General features: G+C 35.5%; 1 protein-coding gene across 2 annotated transcripts in view; it reads left to right on the top strand.

Annotated features, from left to right (window-relative positions):
• Positions 1-12,982, top strand: part of SMC5 (structural maintenance of chromosomes 5) — a 38,942-nt gene that overhangs the window by 3,279 nt on the left and 22,681 nt on the right. For both annotated transcript variants that reach the window (XM_021548806.4, XM_085567356.1), the window contains exons 4-10: positions 1,310-1,472; positions 2,660-2,794; positions 3,401-3,541; positions 7,516-7,677; positions 10,500-10,571; positions 11,365-11,620; positions 12,764-12,918. In XM_021548806.4, the coding sequence (XP_021404481.1) occupies positions 1,310-1,472; positions 2,660-2,794; positions 3,401-3,541; positions 7,516-7,677; positions 10,500-10,571; positions 11,365-11,620; positions 12,764-12,918 (1,084 nt within the window). The remainder of the gene's footprint in view (positions 1-1,309; positions 1,473-2,659; positions 2,795-3,400; positions 3,542-7,515; positions 7,678-10,499; positions 10,572-11,364; positions 11,621-12,763; positions 12,919-12,982) is intronic.

Below are 12,982 nucleotides of genomic sequence, written 5' to 3' on the forward strand. Positions count from 1 at the left end.
TTGAGGGAAAAAAAATATTGCAGCAAGGCCTTGGAAAAATTTTTGTCAGTCTTCGTTATTGTAGGATTGATCAAGTAAGACCTTCTTTAGAGATTGTGCAGACAATATGTTCAGGGGATAGGATGTCTTTCAGGTAGTTGCTGTGGTTGTTTTAACATAAATGTATTGCAGTGTTACTTGAAATTCTGGAAAGAATCTTGCCATGTGTGAAGATTTAGCATTTCATAGATCATTAGACATAAAATGTTATGGTTGGAGTGTAGTTGAGTCTTTTGTCTGATTGGTAGAAAATATTTAAATACAACATCTAGGATGGAAGGCCAGTGATGCAGAAGATTGCTTTTTTGACAGGAACTAAAAATTGAAGTTCTGTAGGCATGTATTGCCTCTGTTGAATATAGCGCTTAAGTGTAGCTAAACCCAAGTTATGATAGTACAGTTATGTTATTTTAATGAAAGAAAGGAGCATGGCTTTGTAGTATTTGGAAGGAAGTCTCATAAATTAAAATGAGATGACACAGGAAGTAATAGTTCAGTCATCAAGAAATAGGATCATATCCCTATGGCGCTTAGTCCAAACAGCAGCAGCAGATGTGTACTCACTTCTGCATTGAACTCCATTCTTAAATATCCTGAGGTACATGGCCACTTTGCAAGTCTATATTCTCCATCATTAACAATGTGCTTAACAGGCATTAGACAATTTTAAAATCAAAATGGTAAAGTAAAATTCTAAGAGTTTGACTTAGTTGTTATTGCTGCATCTTAATCAGACTAAATTTTTGAAAATAGGTATGGAACTGGAAAACTAAATTAAAACTAACGTATCTTCTGTGGTTTTTAAAAGCACAAAATGAAAATAAATGAGTATTTTTTGTGTTGTATGCTATTTTTTTCTTGAATTGAATATATATACACAGCTTACTGATGTATTTCTGTATACTAATACTTAAAGATGTATTGTACCTCCTTCACACCAATTTTCAAACTTCCTAAATGTCACACAGATTATGCTTTTATAGAAACTGTTCGTATTTGTAACAACTTTTAAGTATTTCATATATTCAGCACGAGCATCTCATTTATATAAGTAACTTCTGAGTTAAGATTTTAAGATATTCTTATGTGAGTTTAGTTTATCACCGAAGAGCTGGATTTTTTCTGACTCATGAAAATGAGAATCTGATGCTACTGTTCAATTAATTTACATTAAATATTTAGCTATCTATAAATTCTAACAATACTTTGACACTGGATAACCTTTGAAAGTGTAACATTTTTCAGGTGTTCACTTCTTTCTATTAATCAGGTTTAAGTCACCAGACAATATTCTTATTACACGTGAGATTCATGTGGTTAACAACACATCAGTGTGGTTTATCAACGGAAAACCAGCAACCCTGAAAATGGTCGAAGAGCAGATTGCAGCCTTAAACATCCAGGTGGACAATTTGTGCCAGTTTCTTCCTCAGGTATGAATTAATTTTGAAAGACAGTGGGTGCAAATGGAGTGTTGTGCTTTGAGAAGATTTTGTTGCTGGTTAGCTTTAGCAGCACTTTACGTAATTCAGTGGGACAGCACAAAGAACAAGACGGGGAGGCAGCCATGCTGGTGTGATGCTGAAAGAAAAGAGCTGTATGACCTTTAAAGCTCACTAATATGACAGTTTGTACCTGTTGATTCTGAAAGGAAAGATGCTGATGTTCCATGTCTTCATGTTCAAGTAGCAGCACTTGCTAATAGAACCTTTCTGGTAATGTCAGCAGTTTCTTGAGCATAGGGCTGAAAGATGTATACGATTGAGTTACCTAAGAGTAAAATCATCCTAATGGAAAATAAGTTCTAAAGGAGAGAGATTAAAACATACTACTCGTAGTGTCTGTATTTGAATGCATGTTTGTGCAGGTCAGAATTTCTGTGTAGAGAGTAGAGTTGCCTCATACTGCAGGTTAAAGTTGTAACAGGTTGCTTCTCAGTTCATGTGGATCATCAGCAAATGATACTAAATGGAAACCTTTTCAGAGCCTAGCCATGGGGTTATTACTGAATTCAAGAAGACATGCAGAAGAGCATTAAAGTTTAGAAAACTAATACTGCAGAAATAAAAATATGCCAGGTGGTGTATGTTCATTTTTACTTAAATACAGTATTTGTTTGGAACTTCCAGCATACGCTGATAAAATTCTTGTGTTTAAAAGAGCTTTTTCTCATTTAGTACGTAAATGTAGTTCAGTTAATATTATAGTGTTGATAGTTCTGGTTTATTTGTTCTCTCCCAGTATATCAACAGCAAGCATGCTTCTTGCTTCAGTCTCAGTTTTGAGCTCTTTTGTCTTTAACAGAAATACTTCCAAATAGCCTCAGCTGCCGGCTTTAATAATAACTTCTACATGGCTTAACTTTTGAGTTAGTCATAGTATTTATACTGCAAACGATTTATACTGCAAGGCTTCTTCAGCAGCCTGAGAACAAATGCTCTGGAAGATTTGGTGGCTACTCCATGAGATGGTCATTAACTATGACAGAGCTATTTAGTCTAGAACTCTTAAGTCAGGTCATGTTCATGACAAATATGTTTCAGCGTATAAATCCAGTATTACTGCATCACACTGTTCTAGCTAATCCTATGTTTTTTATAACTTTCTAAAAATTTCCTAGGACAAAGTTGGAGAATTTACAAAACTGAGTAAGACTGAGTTGCTCGAAGCCACTGAAAAATCCATTGGTTCTCCAGAAATGTACCAGTTTCATTGTGAACTGAAAAATTTCAGAGAAAAGGAAAGAGAACTAGAGGTAAATATGTTCTTCAGACAGCAGTGAATGTAGGAAAAATGAAATAAATTTTACCCTGACATGTAACAGAATTAGATAGTGGTACTTATTTACAAAGTCTGTGGTAAGTTGATTTTAGCAAATAATGCTCATCTTCTCTCAGAACTCATTCACTCGCATGCTTGTAAGTACAAAGATGGGTGCGAATGGTCCAGACCCAACAGACAAGGGATGCCTGTTGTCAAGTACTCCTTTCTTCTCTGGGATTTTTGACTGGCAACAGCTTTCCTAGACAGGAAATTTTTGTCTTTTATGTCTTCTATAAGTCATGCGCTTTTGAACAAGCATGGTCCTTTGCTTTAGTGTTGCTCGCTTCCTCGAAAAATCAAGAGACAGACAAAAAGGGAGGACCAGTGTTCGAGGAACGATGTTTGTGCTTAGCCATACAGGCCATTCTTTTAATCCTTTGTTCTCCTGTTCCTGTCATTTTGGATGGTTCCCCTCTAGTTACTGCTGTACTAAAATGTCTCCTCTGATGTTAAGTTTCTGCTTTAATGTACAGGTGAGATGTAGACTATTTTCTGGGAACTGTTTAGATACTGTAAAACCTGAAAATATGTATTACAGAACTTGTGCAGAGAAAAAACCACCTCATTAGAGAAAATGAAACAGCGGGTTGAACGGTACAAGCAAGATGTTGAAAGATACCATGAATGCAAGCGCCATGTAGACTTAATAGAGATGCTTAAGAAGAAAAGGCCATGGGTGGTAAGTTTAATTTCAAATGTTTTTCTCACTTAACCTGTGTTCTGTAAGACTCTGAAATTAGAAGTAGACCAAAAGTTGTTTTAGAAGAAAAGTGACTGGAGTAATTTGAATATCATTACAATTGCTTAGTGCAAGCAGGCCAGTTCTTGAAGTTCTGTTCTTGGTCTAACGGTGGTGTTTGCTTACATACCTAGTTAGATAGGTTGCTTCAGAAGTAGTTCAGGTAGTTCCTGCACAGTTAGGAAAGCCAGCAGTGCAGGCCAAGAGCAGTACTCCTTTTATTCTGTGCAGAGGCAACTGGTTTAAGCACTAGTCAGTTCTGCTTTTGCTTCTTCAGCTGTAACATTTTTTTTTTTTTTGTTAGATTTTTTTAGAGGTTACATTCCTCTTAATTTATTGGTTTAAGTTTAGTGAGTGTGTGTGGCAGACGTGTCAGTGAATTTAAGTTGCCAATCTCAAAAACATTAGCATTTGGACAGAAAAATATTAAAACACATTTGTAAGAACCTAGAGTAAAGAGCAGGTCATTTACACAAATCAAAGTCTTTCTGAGGAGCACATTAATACTACCTTAGTTGAGTGTTGAATGATCAGTCATATTAAATTATTCTAAACAGTTAAAACTGATGGAGATTTCAGTTTACTGAAATGATATATTGTTTGCCTTGTGGGTAAGCTTAGTGTTAATTATATTATATATAAATATAGAGTTAATGAAGTACAGATATAGAACTTCCAGAAAACTTGATTTACTACTCATGAAGCATGCAGAAAACTTACTTTTGCAATTTTGCATATAACAAAGCCTCACATGCCTATGTAAATAACGTCATGGCCTTTGCATCTTGAGCAACTGGAAATCCCATCACTTTCTTCAAATCTTTTTGCTAACAGCAGAGGGATTTAGGAGTAGCAATTTAAATAGATGGATGGTGGTAGATGTTAAGGAAGTAGGGTATACCTTCTGTGATGTCAGTACTTGCTGAATGGTGGGATTTTTTCTTACTGCACGTGTTAGCCTGGTGTTGCATAATAAATGTAGACTGATGTTGATGGTTCTCTGCTGTAAAATATTTGCTTATACAGAGCTCTAAAGGCTTGCTGGACACTGGCAGGGGAAGACTAAGCTAATGATTTTATCTGCTGTGAGTTAAGTTGCCTTCCATAAATTAGAGAACATTGCTGTTACATGATACTTAAACAAGTTTAGTCAGACTTTGTCACACCTTACTTCCATTGCTGTCTTCTAGACAGTTTATATTGCTCAGTATGTTAAAGGCTTTTAGTGATTGCGCTTAGTTAACTGTAACTTTTTGGCCACTGACTCCATAGAAACAACAGTGTGGTTTGTCACCTTGGTGGAGTTCTGATCGACCTTACAGAATCACTAGTGTATATTAGATTCAGGGAAACGAGAAGAGAGCTGGAGGTAAATATGCACTTTAGAGATACTGAGAGCAGTGACTATAGGGAAATTCTAAAAAATTTTAACAAGAGATCTCTAACAGGAGATCTTTCTTGTGCTTAATTTACATTTGAAATCGAAGGACATCAACATAATTGTTTTACTAGGTAGAGGATATCTGAATTATGTGCTATAGTAAAAATTCATATTCTGTTGCTGTTTTGTGATTTGTCAAACTGTGACAGAATTTTTGATATTATCTTACACTGCAAAATACCAAGCTCTTTCTAAAAGCAGAATTGTGTTGTTCTACAAGAGCATGAGTTTTTTTGTTGTTTCACGTAGCACTGTTTAATTCTCAGAATAAACGGGTGTTGTTGTGTTTCAAAATGGGGTTTACCAAAGTTGAGAATAGTAGGGGAGTTTATTCTTCCTTCTGTGGATATTTCATTTGCTCCATCCTCCCCAAAATGCAGATTTCAACTTGAAGACTAAGAGCAGCTACCTCTTGAACTTGCCTTTGTAACAAAGCAGAGTAGCTACACTGAGCTTTCTTTCAAGTCAGCTACAAGGCAGATGTATAAACACTGCGTGATGTTGTGAAATAGAGAAACAGACAACCTGGAAATACTATAACTCAAATATGACATTAGACTGTTTTTTAATCATAGAGGAAAAGAGGAAGTCTAGTGATGACCTTGTTCATGTTTTGATCACTGTTGAAGTGCATTTTAATTCTGAAGACTACTGCTTTTCACCTTGGGAGCATTTTTTTGTCAAGCAGTTTTTTTCTAGATAGTGACAACTCTTTCTATATGTGGAGAATTACACACTATTTTCACATATGTCTTTTGTCTAATCAGTTTTTGAAAATATACTTTAAGTTCTGTAGATCTCCATAGTTCCTGGACTCATGTAATTTGGTTTTGAAAATGTGTTTTGGTCAAGCTATGTCCATTCTTCTTTTCCTCTTCTCACATTGACAATTAAGAAAAACATTGTTTTAAGATGTAAATATCTCTTGAAAAAGCTGAAATGCTTTGGAAGTTATGCAGTTCTTTAGTGGAGTGCATAATTACAAGCATCAAGGTTACTTGAATACAGATACACAAGATCTCTGTAATTTGCTTTAGTCAGATTTTCTTAAAGTATTAAAAGAATTTGCTGTGAAAAAATCATGTCATGACAGTTCTGTGGAACTTGCCTGTACTTTGTATCTGTGGAATCTGAAATGTAATTGTATGTGCATGCATTTGCTTTAACCTTGAAATAAAATGCCCTATTTCGAGCAGAGCTAAATTTTAAGCTTAATCTTTCAGATAAGTGAAAATATAATGTCTTTACCTGTCTAACTTTGTAGCAGTGGCTACTGACTGTACTTCGCAGAATTACAGCAGCTTTCTTCAAATACTTTTTGATTTTATGAGAAAGATACTGTGAAGAAAGATCTTGGATTTTGTAGCCTAGGTTGATTTATCTGTGATTCATCAGATTAGCTAAGTAACTATGAAAAAATGGTAGGAGATAAAGCCAATTCACCTGTTAAAAGTAGCTTCCAGATGGTATTTATGTAGCGTTATTATTATTGCTGCTGTTGTTACTATTGTAATAATAACCTCCAGGGCTTGGAATAAACTAGGTATATGTTCTGAATTAGGGGCTTTCTTTAGTGACAAAGTCAACCAACCTTCCCTTCCTCTGTCCCCCTCCATACATGAATCTACTCCTCTCTCTGGACCTCTGAACATCTTATTTTTTTCTCATGAACCCTTCAAAGTCATCAAATGTATTGTTCTCTTATGTTTCTTAGTTTGGGGGGCTGGGGAGAGGTTCTCCTTCTTTTTGTTCCTTTCTTTTAATTTTTTTTTCTCTCCAGAGAGTATAACACACACCAAAAAAAAAATCACTAATAATTACTCCTTTAGCTTAAACTACTTTCTCTACAAATTTCCCATCTTCTTCAAGTAGAGGCTCTTGGTCACCGTACTGCTTACCATCTCTTTTCTCTCATAAATGTATCTTGAGTTAAACTTCCTAGATGACAATGGCTTTGGTGTTTGTGGTGTGTTGTGGAGTTTTTGTTTCCCAAAAGTATGTTCCACTCTGTCCCCTTGGTTTACTTCAGCAGTCGTTGTGTCTGGTACTTCCTCTGACGATCTGTCCAGCTCCTTTCCTTTTTCTCCCAAAATTGTCTGTGGTTATTTGCTCCTTAGCTTTAAGGCTCCTGCATAAGTAGTCTTAAACTATGAACAGAGAGAGGATAAGGAGTTATTTCCATAATCCCAGATCAACTTGGAGACAAGATAATTGCAGACAAATGCATTGTTTCTTCTGCTACTTGATTGTAAGAAGTATTAATAATGCATCCTTGTTCACTGGGGACTGACTGTATGATCTCTACAACTCTGTCATTGGAACTAGTAACAGTATTAGTTACATAGTTGCTCTAATACTAGTTTCTGAAAGGGATTTTTTTCTAAAACTCATATTAAATAAAATGTTTGGACAGTTTAAAACACTGCATTAGAATACAGCAGTTTTTTATTGTTTTACTTTCAACTCCTGCAAGGAATATGAAAATGTTCGTGAACAGCATGAAGAAGTGAAACAGTGCCGAAACCAAGTTAAGAAAGAACTGAAGTGTCTGAAAAAAATGCAGCAACCATGGACAAAAAAAATCCAAGAAGCTGAAGAAAATTTAAAGAATTTGGATATGAAAACCAAAGATAATGTAGGTATTAAAGGTCTTGTTTAACATAGATAATATTTCAGGTGTTCTGTGTTCAGCTTTGTAAAGTTGTAGTGTGTCATAATGATGTCTCAGCAGAAATTTTCCTGAAGCACCTGTGCCCTTGGTTCTCATTGCCTTCTCTGTGTCTGTTCAAGGAATATATTCCGTAGTAAACCTTTAGTAGCAATTCTTTGGTCTGCTCTTGGTTTTGTAAAAGCAAATCTTAACATTTCTCTTCAATGTACGTTAAAAATCTGCTGGGATATAATGTTAATATTTAATATTTATATACTTCCATTGAATTAGATAACTGTTTTCATCTGTTCTGTGGTTTAGGTTTGTGGGGTGCTCGCTCCTCTTATTTTCTTAAAATGTGGTTTATTTAAGGTAAATTACAACTTTACTGGATAAGGGAATTATGCATAAGGGAATTTAATGGGAAACCTGCCTATATGTTACAGTTTATGTAAGTGTTTTGAACAGCTGCTCTTCTTGGGTTTATGGAAAAATATTATTTCCATATGAAAAATAAGAGTACTGTAATTTCCTGCAGGATTTTAAGTAGTATTTACTATTCAGACTGCAGAAGTCATTGTGTGCATAAGCTGCACAAATTTGTAGTGGATAACCAAAGTTAAATGATCACATGAGAATGTTTGTTTGCTGCAGTGAGTTCTGTTTGAAGGTAAGTGACCTGCTTAGAGGAGTTGATGTGGAGGCATATGACTCCTGTAGAGGACAGCTGCTTTGAAACATGAGGGTCTGAAACTTTTTAGTCATGCGTTTCCTAAAAAAAAAAAAAAAAAAAAAAGCCAAAACACACCCCCTTGCCCCAAACAAAAAACAAACCCAAACCAGACCAGAAAAAACAGATAAAAAACTCCTGCAGACTGTTTTTCACACCGTTGTTTTTGTTGTGATAAACACTACACCAACATTAGGAAGTACTCAAATACCTCATAAGAAAATTCTTTGGTAAAAGTATTTAGGTTTTGGGTCCTACAGTATTGCAAGAGTTCATTATGCTGTGCAGCAAAATACCTAACTGCTCCAAAATGCAGCTCCTACTGCAGTTGCCTTCTTTTGGTTGGGCTTTTCGTTTTGAAAGTTTTTGTTGTTTAAAGTTAAGTATACTTTCTTAGAGAAAAGTTAATATCTGGAAACTTTAAGTCAATTTTCATAATGCAACAATGCCTTCATGCTTGTGAATTGCTTAACTTTGTTTTCACTGCTTAGTCTTGGTCTTACCCTGTTAGGTTTTACACATATGTATCAAGCTACTGTGGTTTTTTGAAAGTGGTAACACTTCTACTCAATCATTGGTGCCACTGTTCTTGGAAGTATTGGGCTTTATTTATATAAAAGTAATCCTTTTCTTAAAGGTTCTACTTTGTTTCTATGAGAAACCTAGGACAAACGGTGTTCACTTTAATTTTAACTTGCAGGAAACTTGCTCAGCATAGGCACTTCCTCCAAAACATTTGAACAGAGTGCAATTTTTAGCAATATTTAATAGTGTAAAGCCATCTTTTTTGGTTGTACAATGAAAATCATAAAGACAATTCTAGTTGTTTGTCTGTTCTGTAGGTAGGTCTATCTATAAACATAAAACTGAAAATACAATAATAAATGAAACAGAATTCCAGTTCCTTAGTAGTGTCCTAATTTTGAGAACCTTCAGAAATGTTTTGTGAGCATTTTACATCAGTTTCCTGGAGAGAGCTTACTCTTCAGACTGCCTTCCTGAAGTCTTTGGAAAGAGCATCACAGAATCAGTACTTCATAGCAGTCAACTGCAAGACTGAGATGTATTTCTTCTCTGTTGACTTTATGCAAGCTGTCTGTATGAGTCTTAAAATTTTGGGGGTCTTTTGAGGTTGTGGTAGGGAGAAAATTCTGCATAGTTTTATTTTCTCCATTTTTGATGCATCTTAGTGTTTTCAGTATGACTTTTTGTAGGAAGAGGCTTCTTCTGCTGAGAGTGCTGTGTTGGTTTCCTTGTCTGCACTGGAATTTATTTGCAGTCTTTCAATCTTTCTGCAGTATTCCAGTATTCTCTTCACCATGTTTCAGCCTTGAGGGATCAGAGCAGGAAGAATTCAGTTTTCAGAGAAAGGGTAGTGTACTTCCCCTGTGTTCAGAGCTCAGCTGTGTGAGTACCTGGGCAACTTGACCTAATAAAGCATGCACTGAGAAAGGATGGGACTGGGTGATGTCAAGGAATTCCTTCCAACCTGTATTTGTTCTTCCACTTCATAGAAGCTGAGGATAGAGAAGGAGCAGAGACATGGATGCCTACACATGAGCCGACTAGTTACCAAGCTCAGTTGTGTAGGATCTAGCTCTAGCACAGTGCATTTCAGAGGTAGGATGACTTGGACAAAATCTGGTTTGGCCATCCTGTGTCTAGGAGCTTAAGCCTTGCTTGCTCTTTAGTATCACCTTTCTTTGCAAAGTTGGTTTGGAGAAAGAGGCAAGAACATTTTATAATTGTGGGCATCTGAATATAACATCTGTATTGAAATCAAGAATGGAGGTGTTTTAATTTCAGATTAGGAACTTCCTCTATATGTCATGCCAAAATTTGCAGATTTATAGCTGAGTGGTTGTGAACAATACAGTACGTATGCTGTTATGTAAGTCTTCACATATTGCTGGAATTATACATGCTACAGATACAGTTAAGAATAAGAAATGGGTAAGTATGGCTTTGTCAGGAAGTAAACAGTTATGCATATACAAGATGTTATTTAAAATCTGTTTACTTTTTACAAATACAACTGAATTTATGACTGTAAATTTAAATACCTTGCTGTATGCAGACTGCTGAAACCAGAAATATTTCCAAGAAATGCAAAGATAAACAAGATGCATTGGAGAGGAAAGATAAACTGGTAAGAGTCTTGCTGTCTGACTTTTCTTAGTGTTTGTTTTTGGTTTTTTTGTCTGCTCTTCTCTTAGCAGAGTGTCATATTTCTATGAAGATGCTGCAAGTGCTTGCACTCTTCACTCCCTCCAGTACACAATATATCTTTAGAACTCTTATCAGTCAAACAGGAGTTACTAAGAGAGAGGTGTATATTGCATAAATTATGTTGCCTACTAAAATAGACAATGTGTGTGTATATTTTGATAGACAGAGACATATACACACATGCTGTTTGTGATAGGCTTTCCATGAAAAGCTACAGCCTCTGTACTGTGAGAGGCTGGGGTTATTGCTGTTAAGGATTTGTGTCTTGTAAAAGAAGCATCCTTGCAAGGATGTGAAACAGTTGCATCTAAGCACTTGGTCAAGAAATGTATAGTAAATGACATGCATAAGGATGCAAAGTCAAAACTTCCAGGTTCTGTTTGGGCTTTAGATTTTACTTAATCATAGATTAAGTTTCAGATGTATTAAACAACTGTTATGCAATTTATTAACCTTTAAGGTTCTGCTTTTGTGAAAATGCAGTAACTTCAAAAATTGATATGTAGGCTTGATTTTATTTTTGCTTATGTTCTTCAACTGCCATAGTGCTATTGGAAGTGTGTCATAGTGCTGTTGGAACTGTAACAGATTCCTGGGGTTTTGGGTGCATGGTTATGTCAGCATTTTATAGCAGTTGCACAGGTATCCTATGTATTAGTTGTAAGTTCTGTATACCAAACGCATTTCATGTTGGAAATACTTAACATTTTTAGATTGAAGAAATTAATCAAGCGTTCAGAATGAAAAAAGATGAAGAAGCAAACAGGCAGAAGAAACTATACCAAACCCAAAAAATAATAGAGGAGTGGCAGAATGAGCTGGATACAAACGCAGTCTGTGAGAATCTTCAGCCACAAATTGATGATGTTAATACTGAGCTGAAAAAATTACGAGAAGAGAGGGCAAATACTGATAATGATATCAGTGATCTAAGAGCAGAAAAAAACAACCTAGAGCGGGAAGCGAAAAGTAAGTTACTTAAGGTTTTTCTTTGTCAATTTATTTTACTGTTTTAATGAATCTGCTTGTACAGAATTTTGTTGTCCTGCTGTAGTGAAATAATTCAAAGTGTTTACTTCAGGCCTTGTAGTTGGTTTACATGTATAGCAGTCGTCTTTCATGTTAACAGCTTTATTAAAAGTAACAACCAATTTTAAAAATCACACAAGAAGATTCAAAAGTAACAATTGACCTTAAAACTAACCTTCAAAGAATTAGTATTTCTGATCTCATGATAAGGAGACTCCTTTGGCAGTTTGGATATTTGGGGGAATTTTTGGTTAAAAAGGAAGGTCTGTAGTAAGCAGTTTGCTTTGAAGAAGCAATATTTTAGCTACTTCATATATTATATGTAATATATTAACTGCTGATGCTGCAATTGTCCTTCTTCGATGAACTTCAAGTAACCTTAATTCCAGAGTTCCTTTACATTAGTCTGGGATTTGCAATTAGTCTTTCCTAAGAAATGAAATGAAATTAAAAAATTGAAGCCTGACAGGTAGTTGAGGGTGTTGTATACATATTCCTCAGTGAATGTTGCTCATTTGTACATACCTGTCTGGCGCTTAACTTGCCATAGAATCCAGGAAGAAACTGAGGCAGAGAGTCCAGGTGGCCTGGGGAAGGAGACACTATATTTTATCTTGAATAGCACAAAATTGTCAGGTTTTGATCTATGTCCCTTCTGAATAACAGATGCTTTCATATATAGTCTGTTATCCCACATCTTGGTTTTTGCCAGCACGACATGACACAGATATTTCACATTATTACTCCTGCTGTCTCTTTTTGCTGTGGATTTTTTTTGTTCTTAAGTACAAAGGTAGACAAGTTTTGGAAAAACATGTTCAGGGCAAAATTTCTGTATTTTTACTGTGCTTACCATATTTTGTTTTCATTGGATAAGTTAATTCTGTTTTAGATTTTAAGCTTTTATAGTTTTTAAGACATCTTCAGAAGTAGCAGCATCTCAATTCTGGAAAGAGAAACTTAGTTCTTACCATTTACTAACAACCTTAGTTTTGGACGAGTGTGGTCACTAGATACCAGAAAACCCTGGTTGTAATATGTTCTTGCTGTGGACTCTGTTTAAGAAATTACCTTAAATTACAGGAATAATTGATCGCCTTGGACAACTTAATAACATAATGCATATGAAGGAAGAGAACCTTAAAATGAGATTTCAAGACACACACTCTGCTCTTATGTGGCTAAGAAACAACAAAGACAAGTTTAAAAAAAGAATTTGTGAACCCATGATGCTTGAAGTAAGAAGATTTACTTGCATACCACTCTGTTAACAGTTGGATTATTTATGTCTTGCAAGGCTTT

Source organism: Lonchura striata, chromosome Z (genome assembly GCF_050655825.1).
Source record: "Lonchura striata isolate lonStrDom1 chromosome Z, ASM5065582v1, whole genome shotgun sequence".
Lineage (NCBI taxonomy): Eukaryota > Metazoa > Chordata > Aves > Passeriformes > Estrildidae > Lonchura > Lonchura striata.